Genomic DNA, 12,794 nt, shown 5'->3' on the forward strand with positions numbered 1-12,794 from the left:
GAGATCTAAGCGAGGGTTCATCTGAGACAGTTTCAGCCTCCCCAGACCAGCCCAGAGAGCAGGCTTTGGAGTCAGATCAGGGTAGAATGGGGTTCCAGCCCCAGCAACCGACCGTAACATCTGACAGGTCCCCAGACCTCTCCTTGCCTTAGATTCCTCAGGGTAAACGGAATAACACGGCACCCATCTCATAAAGTGACTGTGGGGATTGAAATGAGAGACTCCTGTAAAGTACCTGGCAGCCGTAGGCCGCTATTTTTATCTATGATCCAGGAGGTAAAACATTTCTGTGCTCTCTCCAGCCTGAAATGGAGATGCCCTTACATCATCCTTCATGGCTATTCTTAATGACTCTTGTCATTTGACTTTTAAATGCCCATGATTAGCTTCCTATTAAGCCCCAGGCCTATAAAACAAGAGGAATAGCTGTTACATAAGCAGCCTCTGCAGAGCTTTGGAATCCTAATAGTTTGTCAGGATTTTTAGATCATCAGTGATTCAGGTCACTAAAGAACAGAGCATTTTAAGTGCAGGTTGATCACTAATCCCCACGCAACCACAAAATGCTAAGGCTTCACAATGGCCCAGGACGCCCACGTGGTAGGATACAGGTGAATTTCAAGAGGTCAGGATTGGAGTCAGGGTCAGCTCTTCCAGCTCTAAATAGCCTATAAGCCATGATGATGAGCTCCTTAGTGAGATTCAGAATTCCTTGAAGGGCTTATTGATTCTGTAGGGAGAAAGGTGGCCATGAGAAGGTGTAGTGACCTGAATTCGAATCCACTTCTCTCTTGCACCCTGGGCTTATCGGAAAATTCCACGCCTGTCTGAAAATGAACGAGTCTCCCCAAACAGTGACCCTTACAGAAATCTCTACATGCAGCAAGCATCTACCTAGAGCCTCCCAGATCCACGTACAAAGTTCACGCTCCATGGCAGGGACTTGCAGACGGACTTCAAGGTCATTCCAAAAATCTCGTTAAGGAGATGAACAGTCCGATCTTGAAACGTGAAGCACATCCATGTTTAAGCAATTGCATAAGCAACTGATGACTATAGACTGTACTTGCTCCCTTCAGTTTTCCTTAATGCACAGAGGAAATACTCAAGCTGACCTGGTTTGCTCTCTTCTGAAATTCTTTCATTCATCTCTTTACTTAAACTCCTAAGCCTCACATCCGTAAGATGCTGTAGGAGATAAGAATTAGAAAATTCTGGTGTGTGATGATTTATTAAGTGCTTATTTTAGAGGATCATAATTTGTTAGTCTAAGATTCTGTGCCTATAGTTATCAGCATGATGGCTGATCAACGTGATGGGCCCATTAGAAAATGCCAAGAATTCAAAGACACTTGGGTGATGAGTCATTGCCATTTAGCTTCTTCCACAAATGGTCTTAACCCAAGCAGGGCTCTTAAATCAACAAATGGCTGTTGCTAGAAAAGCACTTGCAATTTAACGATGAAGCTTTAATTACTTTTCAGCTTTTACTGGTAGTTCTTTAACCTACAGCATGAAATTCAGACTCTGAAGGACTTCGAGATAAGGGCCCAGTCCTTATGCAATGTGTTAAAAAGGCTCTCCGCATGCCACACGATTGTACAGCTTCTGTTACTACACCAGCACTGTCCACTCAAAATACAATGTGAGGACTTCCCACTGGGGCTGAGCAGGTTAAGAACCTGACTAGGATCCATGAGGATGTGGGTTTGATCTCTGGCCTCACCCAGTTGGTTACAGATTCGTTGTTGCTGTGAGCTGTGGCATAGGCCACAGATGTGGCTCGGATCTGTCGTTGCTGTGGCTGTGGCGTAGGCTGGCAGCTGCAGCTCTGATTCAACCCCTAGCCTGGGACCTTCCATATGCCACAAGGGTGGCCTTAAAAAGCAAAACATAAGCAAGGGAGCAAACAAACCAACCAACAAAAAACAGTGGGCCGAAAACCAAGCCACATACGTAATGAAGGAAAAAGAAGACAGGTACACTTAATTTTAATACTATTTTATTTAACTCCATATGTCCCAAACATGATGACCTCAGCATGTCATCATTACAAAGTTATTCATGAGATATTATTTTACATTCATTTCTTTTCATACCAAGTCTTGAAGATTCAGGGTCTTTTACAATGAAAGCACATCTTAATTTGCACCAGCCACGGTCACATGTAGTTCATGGCTACTGACCGGAAGAGCACAGATCTATGCAGAGTCACCAAAGAAAATTTTCTCCAGTGCACACTGACCCTCCTTCAGAAACCCACGACACTTTTCAGCAGCTCTGAGGGTCCGAAAGTTCTTTGCATTGCACTGAAAGCTGCTTCCTTTCCATTTCTCCCCCTTCGTTTTTGCACTACCGTCTCAATCCCGCTCTGAATTGTACTGAGATTTCACGCCATCATTCAGCAGTGACGGTAGATCATGATGTAACCCCAGTTATTTTCAAGTTTTCTCCTCTTCAACCACATGTCTCCACTTTTTTTTACTTTTGAAATTGGATTTTTTTTTTTTTAGATCAGACTTTTCTCTTTAGAGGTATTACTGTTCCCCTCATTAGTTGACTCATTGTTTCAGATCGACCCGGTTTCTCTTGGAACAGAATTCTCGCAACTAACCAATCGGGTCTCCCGCTCGGTTTCCTGTTATCTAATTATGGAATCAGCCAACTCGCAGCATCGTCAGTTAATTTCGTGGTAAATATGTTAATCTGGACAGGGCAGGTGTGGCTTGCAGTGAGAACCCTCCTTCCAGGCTAAGGGCTCTCTCTAGTCACCCCTCTTAGGGGACAGTCATTCGAACGGTTATAAAGTCACCAACCAACTGGTCATTTCAGTCCGCGTTTCTTCATCTTCCCCACCAGGGCATCGTGACTCACCTTGTCACATGTCCTTCCCAGACCAAGTTCTCAGCTGTCACAAGAGGAAAGAAGTTACTACTTCTTGCTTAATTCGGTGAAGCCACGGTGAGCTTGGTCCAGAAACACATTTCTCTGTCCCCTTTCATGTCCTTCCTAGTTCCTCAAAATAATTGACAATCACGGTTCATGGTTCCCTTGGTTTCCTCATCCTAGGATCCTGTATCAAATAAGTCACTGGCCTTTGTTCTATTTCAGCATGAATTCTTTCCTGTGAATATTTATTTTGTTCTTTAGGTCTGAAAATTAGTTTCTTGACATAGGTTCTCGGACTGTTAATTTTTAAATCATCGTTATAGTTAGCTTACTGAAACAGGCTCGTATGCGTGTGTGAGTGTGTGTGTGTGTGTGTGTGTGTGACTTTTCTTATCAGTGCGAGTTTCTAAAGTCAGAGAGTCTCCTAATCAGTGATGAGAAAAAGCTTCTTGGATCAGAGGAAGAGGGAGAACAAGCTTTTTGGGTAGAAAGCGTGATATCCAAGGGTGTACTAATGTTACTTTCTTTTTCCTTTATCTTTTTCCTCTTACTGATTCACTTTTTTGGCAGCACGGCTTGTTCTACTATTCTCCTCCTATTATTCCAACTTGCTGCTTCTCTTTAAGTTAAAGGGGTAGGCATCATTTTTCCTTCCAGTAACACAACCAGCGGATCTGAAAGTTTGTTTGCAAGCACAGAAAAGCAACCAACCAGAGGCCCTGTGGAAGGATATGTATTTCTCTGGCTCCTTCTAAAATCAGATCCAGTGTGTGGCCCAGACCTGGGTCTGGTTAACAGCTCCTCACTGATTATATTGTGTGCTAATTATCTGGGTGGCGGAGTGGCTCACCCACTTTTCTGTGAACTCCTGGATGTCAGAGACGACATCTTATTATTATCATTATTTGCTTTTTAGGGCTGCACCCAAGGCATATGGAAGTTCCCAGGCTAGGGGTCGAATTGGAGCTACAGCTGCTGGCCTACACCACCAGCCACAGCAACGCGGGATCTGAGCCAAATCTGCAATCTACACCACAGCTCAAGGCAACGCCGGATCCTTAACCCGCTGCGTGAAGCCAGGGATCAAACCCGCATCCTCACGGACACTAGGCGGGTTCGTTTCCTCTGCGCCACAAGGGGAGCTCCTGGGACTACATGTTATTAATCTCTGCATTATCAGCACCTGACGCTTAATAGACACTCCATTAATACCTTGCCAGAAATAAATGACTGACTGACTGAATGAATCACGGGACGCTCATGCACGCCTTCTCCTGGAGCCCTTCCTGTTAGGAAATACCCCTTTGCTCGTCAGTCTCTGACTGTGATGGAGAGCATTAGTGATAAAAATCTTTTCTCTTGTATCAAGCTGAAACCTGTGCTCAGCGTTTCCATTTTCCCATCGGAAGCTTCTTTCCCGCGTATTTATCCTCAACAGTAAACTTAGGGCTTCGGGCCTGTGGAAGACAGCAATTTTGTTCTCAACAGGAAGGACTGTGCTTATTCCTTTGCTTGTTCAACCATCTTCATTCCAGTGGCATTCCAGTGGCAAGCTTCTGGCATGCCAGCCACACAGGTCATCTAGGGAGAAATCCAAATTCCATTTAGACACATTTTGAACTCCTCTAAATATTGTACTTTCTCAGGCTTCCAGGGAGCCAGTGTTTATCACTGGATGACTACAGTTGCAGAGAGAGATCAAGGACTTAGTTTATTCTGGGTCACATCCATTCTAATGGCCTAGTTTAGACCAAGGAGTCCTCTTGTTCCCAACCACTTTCTTGGGTCTTCGACTGTAATCTTCTGCCACGTCGTCCTCACTCCCAGGAGGATCCCATGTGCCCAGGCTGTGACTGCTTTTTCTTTTCCTTTTCTTTTTTTTAAGGGCTGCACCTGCGGCATATGGACGTTCCGGGGCTAGGGAGCCAATCGGAGCTGCAGCTACTGGCCCACGCCACAACCACAGCAACGTGTGACCCGAGCACCCCGGCTCACAGCAATGCTGGATCCTTAATGCACTGAGCAGGGCCAGGGATCGAACCTGTATCCTCGCGGATACTGTTCAGGTCCTTAACCCACTGAGCGGCAACGGGAACTCCCGTGACCACGTTTTCTTTGTTCTAAAGCAGCGGTGCTCCCTCTCTCCCTCCCGCCGTCTCTGCCAGACAATCCAGTATGCGGAACCCAGTCTCTGACACTCGTATTTGGCTCAGGGCTGGTCCGTGAATCACATGTCAGAGCAGAGTTTTAAATCTCACGTCCAACACAAAGAGAGATGACGCCAGGGCTTCGAAATGTCTTTTAACACAAAATATGTCAATTCAGTGACCTCCCCCCCACCAACCCTGCCCCTGCCTTTCTTCTTCACATTTTCTTGGAGATGTTTAGAAGTTGTGTCATCTTTGTTTGTGAAACGGGATCTTGGGATAAAAGTACGTCAATATTGCATATCTGCAGTTAAAAGAAAATACTGCAAGGGGCATGAGACCAGGATGCTACCCCGGCTTTGATCATACCTATTCCTCTAATTAAACATTCCACCGAGGAGGGGGCTGTGGAATCTTTTAGACCCTGCGAATTACCTAATAATGATAGAAGTATTCAAAGCATGGGTGATTAATGAACAGATGTGAAGAGGCAAATGCAAACTTATGGGAAACCATTTCGGATGGTGATGTCAGCAAGGAGCAATTTGCAGACATAATTACTAAAAAATTATCAGAGACTTCCTTGTCAAGTATTTTGTATGTTTATAAAGCTGTTGGTGACTCATTTGAGAAGTCTGGGAGACTTATTTGATTTGGAATCAGGATTTTATTATAGCTTAGCTGTTATGTAATAGTTTACTCAGACTGATGGGGAGATAGTCTCTTCCATGTCAACATAACTCGTGTGTGTGCAGCGAGATTTCCTTGTAGTTGTTTCAGCCATTCGTCTCTGAATGCTTTCCCATGTTTTCATGCCTGGATTATAGTCTAAGTTTGCAAAACGGAGCACACGAGCGGTTGTGAGAATAATTATCCAGTAGATTACCATGGACTCTGACGGCTTAGGACATTGGATCAGAGTTGCTTTAGGTCATGAATTCGGTAATGTCACGTGGAGTGACTCTCTCCAGCATGCCTCAAACGCTGTATATGAACCTTTTGGTCATGCGTGTGTTGGGCTCCTTGGCACAGTAAGCCCACTCCTCCATGGCTCTGCTAAGGTCTAAGGTCAATACCACAGGTGGTCAAGCTCTAGCCAGACCCTCGAGTTTTAATGCTCCAGTGCAAAGTCATTCGGGTACATCCGGTTTTAGGGTTGGCTGGGGAGCTATTGTTTGATCAACACCTTCTAGTTGCTAACTGGAAAGAAGCACTAATAGCAACCAGAGAGACATTATGTCTGTCCCTCACCTCAAATTCTAATGATGTTGTTGTCTCCAGAACAACTCCAAAAGAAACATAGCCTGAAAAACGAGCTGCTTTCCAAGAAAGGTTGGGTGTTATCTTTGCTCGGAAGGGGATAATGTGCAGAAAGAATGAAATAGAATAGGCCAGGAGGGCTCCCGTCTTCTGTTCTCAGCTCTGCAATTGCCCGGCTGTTACTGTACCATGGGTAATTTTTCTGGTTTCTCTTTCGATGCGTTTCTTTATGTATTGACTCAGGGAAGCAGAATTTAACCACGGTCCTATATAAGTAGTCTGAATATTTGCCTACATGTGCAAATAGGGGATTTACATGCACATAGGGGATTTTATTTAGACATTTTAAAATGGATTGCTGTTATCATTGGATATTCTATTTGATTGTCCTTCCTGCCTCTCCAACATAGGTTCACATGGAGAGAAGCAAGGGCAGGGGAATGGGGTAGCGGAAGAGAAGAATTTGAAACAGCAGTTGAAAAGGAATGGACTTGCTCCTTGGGGTAGATGAAGGTCCATCATATATTTGGGATGATAGCTCCACAATTCTTCAGCAATAACAAAAGAAATGCCTCTGTTTCGTAATCATGCATAACGAAGAACACTTTACGGTGCAGAAGAATCACAGTGCAAAGGCACTACTTCCTTTTGGCCAGTTTTCCCGTTTACAATAAACAAAGCTTCTGTTTTAATTCCTGGAGCACACGTTGTCACGCAAGATGGTCCCAAGGGGAAGGCATTGCCCTTCCTTTTGGCATCTTTGGGAAGATCGCTAAAGCCACGCTGCGGCTCTGCCTTTTCGTGGCGAACACGCATGCAGCCCAGTAACAGCTTGGGGGGTAAGGCTGGGCAGGAGCAGGGTCGCAGGGTGCTGCCAGGGCTGAGTGTACAGTCAGGAATCGCAGTCGGTTTATAACGTGGAAGGGTTGGGGGGCGGGGGGGCGCACCATCCCTGTGCTTCAGGAGGGATTAGAGAGCTGAAGTCCGGGCACCACCCCAGCCAAGAACAGAGGCGCATAACTGGATCCATGCTGGGGACAAGGCAAGGGTCTTCACTTGTGGCATGTGCCCATAAGCCACTCTGGTGGATAGTGGTTTTCTTTTTCTTTTTTAATTTTTTTCTTATAGTTGATTTACAATGTTCTGTCAATTTCTACTGTACAGCAAAGGGACCCAGTCATATATACATGTTATATACACATAAAGCAATACGTATGTTCTTTTCCTCCCGTTATCCTCCATCCTGTTCCATCACAAGTGACTAGAGAAGAGCTCCCTGTGCGCCACAGCAGGATCTCAGTGCAATAGTTTGCATCTACTAACCCCCAACTCCCAATCCATCCCACTCCCACTGCCTCCCCCTTGGCAACTACAAGTCTCTTCTCCAAGTCCATGAGGTTTTTTGTTTTTGTTTTCCTGTAGATAGGTTCATCTGTGCCACATGTTAGATTCCAGATATGAGTGATAGCATATTTGCCTGGATGCTCTCTATCTCCAGTGACCCCAGAGATGGAGGAAACTAGTTCACTAGCTTCCTTTTCCTCTTGATCTCTGCTTAGAGGGAGGACAGGACCAATCATAATCATAAAAATAGCAATTAACCTCTACTGAGTCCTTGCTGTGGAGAAAGCCTGTTATTCCATAGTTAAAGGTAGTACCTCATTGAGTCCTTTCACCAGTTTTAGGCACTTGGGATTACTAATCCAATTTTAAAGATGAGGAGACTGAGGCCCAGAGGGTGACTCGCCCAAGGCTGCAAAGCTAGTCGGTGGCAAAACAGAGCTCCAACCCCAGGGCTCTGACTCCAGGGTCAGAGCCCTGGTCTTAAACTCCCCTCACACAGGGAAGGACAAAGCTCTAGTGCCAGACAGGAGTCACGTCACTGGTCAAGAGGGAGAAAGCAGTTGAAGAATCCTGGGATTCCAAAAGCACCTCTTCCACCTGCTTTTTCACTCTCATGGCTGAAACTAGATCTCAAGTCACCATCGCCCCTTATTTGAATGTCTTTCTTATTTCTTATTTGAATGTCTTTCTTGCTATTTACAATATCATTCTATATGCATGGTAAAAGTTATGGAAAATAAGGGAAACATTAGCGCAAACATCACCTATAGCCTCCCTAATTAGAAAGAGCTCTATGCTTTATTTTAAAGCTACTTTTTGATGTGTATTTTATTTTATTTACTATTATTTTTTGGCCACGCCTGCAGCATGTAGAAGTTCCCAGGCCAGGGCTCGAATCCAAGCCACAGCTGTGACAATGCTGGATCCTTAACCTGCTGAGCCACCAGGGAACTCCTCTATGTGTATTTTAGAGGTATGCATATATACATATACATACGTACATATGTGTGCATATCTATGCATATATATTTTTGGTCTTACACCTTTTTATTTAACTTGATAAAATAAAAACTTCCTCAAGTTATTACAAACTCCTGGAAAAATATTTTTTAATAGATTTTATTTTTTTAAGAACAGTTTTAGGTTCATAGCAAAATTGAGAGGAAGGTGCAGATATTTCCCATATATCCCCTCCTCCACACATGTATAGCCTGTCCCGATTATCCACATTCCCCACCAGCATGCTACCCCCAACCCCTAGCCCCTAACCCTGACATTTGATGACCCTACCGTGACACATCATAATCACCCACGGTCCATAGTTTATCTTAGGGACATAAACTAGTATTGATGTTCTGTGATGATGCGTATCTCCCCTTATGGTATCACACACAGTAGTTTCACTGGCAAATGTATTTTAATGAGGATGGACTATTGCAAATGGCCTCTACAATCAGTCCTGCCAGTGATTTCTTACTTCGTACTTAATAGCAATAATTATGCAATAAACATCCTTGTGCCTCAAGGATTCTCTGGCAACAACCTCTTCTTGTTTCCTCTTTTCTATCTCTCCCGACTCCCAACTACAATGAGAGCAGCTGCCAGACAATTTTCCTAAAATGCATGCCTTGCCCCGATGCGTATCCACAACACTATCTGTCAAAACAAATTTCAGTTTTTTCAGCCTGGAACAGAAAGTGTCTGGCACTGTGACTGTTGGGCTCAGAATTGCGAAGGAACGAATGAATTGTATCTTGCAGGCACCTCTCGTGTTTCCTGAGCACTGAGTCTCTGCTCTATCGATCCATGGCCCATGTAGTGTCTAGCTGGTTCCATGCAGCCATAGGCAGCTTAATTACCAAATGAATTGACCTGCCTCCTGGTTTTCCATGGTAACACGAAGCTATGAGTTTGCTGTAATTTAGACTGAAATTGGAATTACAGGTTTCTGGAGCATTAAGTATCTCAAGTTGCTGAATTGATGCTATAGAGGACTTCTAAAATCTCAGGATTTTTTCGGGAGTATATATGACCATGCTAGCGTCACAGACCTTGTGAAAGCACGTTGCCCTGGAGCTGGGTGGACTTTCTGCAGTCGCTGGCTCTGACTATTTAATTTCATGGGGAAGAAAGCAGGACCAGGGAAATGCCTAGTGTCACCAGCTGTTACTACTGGAGCAGGACCTGGGGGCAAGGGTTTGTGCTCTGAGTCCAGGGCTCATTTGCTAGAACTTGCTGCCTTGACTTTCCCAGAATAGGAAGATCAGATTAAAAAAAAAAAAGACTGACCAGATTTAAGTACTTGTTTGTCTCTGGCTTAGGAAAATTGGGTGCAATGTTTAGCAAAAGTGGTATCCTTTTTATTTCATAGCAGCCCCTCAAGAGCTCTTAAATTTATGTCATTTGTATTAAAGTGGATATTTGCATCTAAAAGCCTGTCCCCGGTTCTTCAGGGTACTTTAGAGGTCAAACTTCACTATTAAACTGCACTTCCTTCAAAATATACTGTTAGGTGCCAGATTCCTTCTAGCTGAGTAATGAACATTTCTTTAGTATTAAATAATCACCGTCATTGGATCTTAGAAAAGATCTTAGGACGATTAGCTCCAGTGATACTATTTTATATTCAAGGAAACTGAAGTTTAGGGGGGTCCTGACTTTTGGGGAGACCCCGGAGCTGTCAGGATCAGGAGCAGAAGTCTCTCTTTCCAGGTCAGCATGTAGCTTACCGTATCTTTGGGTGAAGCCTGGAGAAGATGAAGGAGCCTTGGGTCTCTGCCCTCATGAGGGTTGTCTAATGATGCTACAGCTACTGGTCAGTTCCTTTGCTGATGAACACGAAAGAGATACTTTCAAAGTTAAAGCAGCAGGATTCAGGATTCAGACAGTGACTGGGATGATGGAGAAGTGAGCTCTTATTAAAATAACCCTGTGCTCTGTCATGGCCTCAGCCTTCAGCCAGTGAGCTCACAGAACTGTGGCCCCTTCTCCCCCCGCAGGAAGGACACTGATACAGCTCACAGAAGTCAGTATATGAATGAATGAATGGCCCGATGGCTAAGCAAGTATAGATGTCTTAGTAAAAGCAGAAAGAAAAGATAGAAAACAAGAAATGACTAGCACAACAAAAAATACCCCAATTCTTCCTCTTTAAGTTATCATTAAAGGCTTTGTTCACTAAATCGGGCCTGAGAAATTGAACTTGAATTACTTAGGGCTGAGACTCAAGAAGAAGAAATTATGCGGTAGAAAAAACACAGGCACTGTGGCAGGTCACCCTGACCTCTCATTCATTCATTCATTCACTCACTCACCCATCCAGCACCTGCCGGGTGCCGTTTGGTGGGATACGCAGATGTCAGCGTGACTGCCTTTACAGAGCTCGGGAACATACTCCAGTTTCCCCCCTTTTACACGAAATTTGTATGTTCCACCGCATAAAACAGAATGAGACAAAGCTGCATGGAAAACATCTTAAAGGAAATCTGGCATTATTCTTTATATATTCCTAATAGGATTTTGAGGATGCTGTCTAATTAATTTTTGATTTCGTCTCTAGACCTGGGAATTTGGAGATGATCCTGGAATTTCCTCCAAAGGCATTTTGCATCTTAGGAATGTAGCCCGTGGTGGCTGCGCTTCCAGCAGGTCCAATGTCATGAACTCTGCGGAAATCCTCATTGCGGTTGGGCTCCTTGAGACCGTCCGTCTATCCTTCCAAGGGCAGAAGCCGATTTGCTCTGTGCCTGCATCACCCGCAGATTAGGTGAAGGAACCCACAAACACAATGGCTCGTGTGTGAGATGTCATCCTACTTGGAGATGGCCGAAGACGTCTAAAAATGCCCACATCGAGCAACTCAGAATGATGAATCAAAATGTACCTAGAGGAAGAGAGAGATGTGTTTTGGCTCCAAGCAGCCAGGACTCAGAACGTGCTAAGCTCTGCCTACTGTTTTAAATATAATTGTTTTAGGGAGTTCCCATTGTGGCACAGCAGGAGCAAATCCGACTAGTACCCAGGAGGATGCAGGTTTGATCCCTGGCCTCGATCAGTGGGTCAGGGATCCAGCGTTGCTGTGGCTGTGGGGTAGGCCGGCAGCTGTAGCTCCGATTCAGCTCCTAGCCTGGGAACGTCCATATGCCGTGGATGTGGCCCTAAAAAGCCATAAAATTAAAAAAATTAAATAAATAAATCTAATTGTTTTATAATTGTGTGGGTGATGTCTGTAGAAGAGCAGAGTCTTAAGAAATTTGGATTATGTAAACAACGATTATGTGCTAAAATTATGATTCTCCTGAAGAATTCTGAGCTGGGATGGCCATCAGAATATTGGAAACCGGAATTGCATCTAACAGTCAGAAGAGGCAGTGACCACAGGCAACTTCTGTGTTCGTGCCGGTGTGTATTGGTGGGATATCGACCCGGCTCCTATGCTGTATCCACTGAGCATGATGCCTAAATATGTTACCCTGACATAGAGGTAGAGATCAGCCCTACATAAGACAGAACGTGTTCTGAGCCCCTTCACAGGTGGATATCAATTTCAAACGTGGTGGATTTAGTCTTTGTCTCACTTTATCAATTTTTCCTTTTCTACTAGATTATTTTGTTTTGTTTTGCTTTTTAGGGCTGCACCTGTGGCATATGGAGGTTTCCAGGCTAGGGGTCCAATCAGAGCTGTAGCCACCCGCCTACAACACAGCCACAGCAACGTGGGATCTGAGCCGCATCTGTGACCTACACCTCAGCTCATGGCAATGCTGGATCCTTAGCCCACTGAGCGAGGCCAGGGATGGAAGCCACATCTCCACGGATATTAGTAGGATTCTCTTCTGCCGTGCCACAACAGGAACTCCCCTAGATTTTTTCTCATTCCTATGAAAACATACTGTGTTATGTCATCCTACTTAAAAAATAAAACCAACATCATTCCTTTATGCTAGGGTTTCCTGCTGCCTACCCTGCTCTAGTTCCTTTCTTTAGAGCAAAATTCCTGGTTTTTGAGTTTTTCCACTCATGACCTTCTTTCCTTCCTTCACTTGATCTTCGAGGCTCTCCGATCAGGTTTTCTTCTTTTTCTAAAGATGCTCTTGCCAAACTCACCAAGACGATGCTCGTGACCCAGACTGATGGTCCCCTTTCAGACCTCTT

General features: G+C 44.5%; 1 protein-coding gene across 3 annotated transcripts in view; it reads left to right on the forward strand.

Annotated features, from left to right (window-relative positions):
* The window catches only part of TGFB2 (transforming growth factor beta 2), a 131,137-nt gene extending 118,557 nt beyond the window's left edge, over positions 1 to 12,580 (forward strand). The window contains exon 7 of one of the 3 annotated variants that reach the window (XM_084978910.1): positions 11,200 to 12,580. In XM_084978910.1, coding sequence (XP_084835036.1) covers positions 11,200 to 11,263 — 64 coding nt within the window. In that variant the 3' untranslated portion in view covers positions 11,264 to 12,580. The remainder of the gene's footprint in view (positions 1 to 11,199) is intronic. The other 2 variants (XM_084978906.1, XM_084978909.1) reach the window with 2 other exon arrangements.
* The last annotated feature ends 214 nt before the right edge of the window (positions 12,581 to 12,794 follow it).

The sequence above is a fragment of the Sus scrofa genome, chromosome 10 (assembly GCF_054392235.1).
Source record: "Sus scrofa isolate SSC_HxYL_T2T_F1_AM1 chromosome 10, Sscrofa_HxYL_maternal_Yorkshire_Landrace_v2.0, whole genome shotgun sequence".
Lineage (NCBI taxonomy): Eukaryota > Metazoa > Chordata > Mammalia > Artiodactyla > Suidae > Sus > Sus scrofa.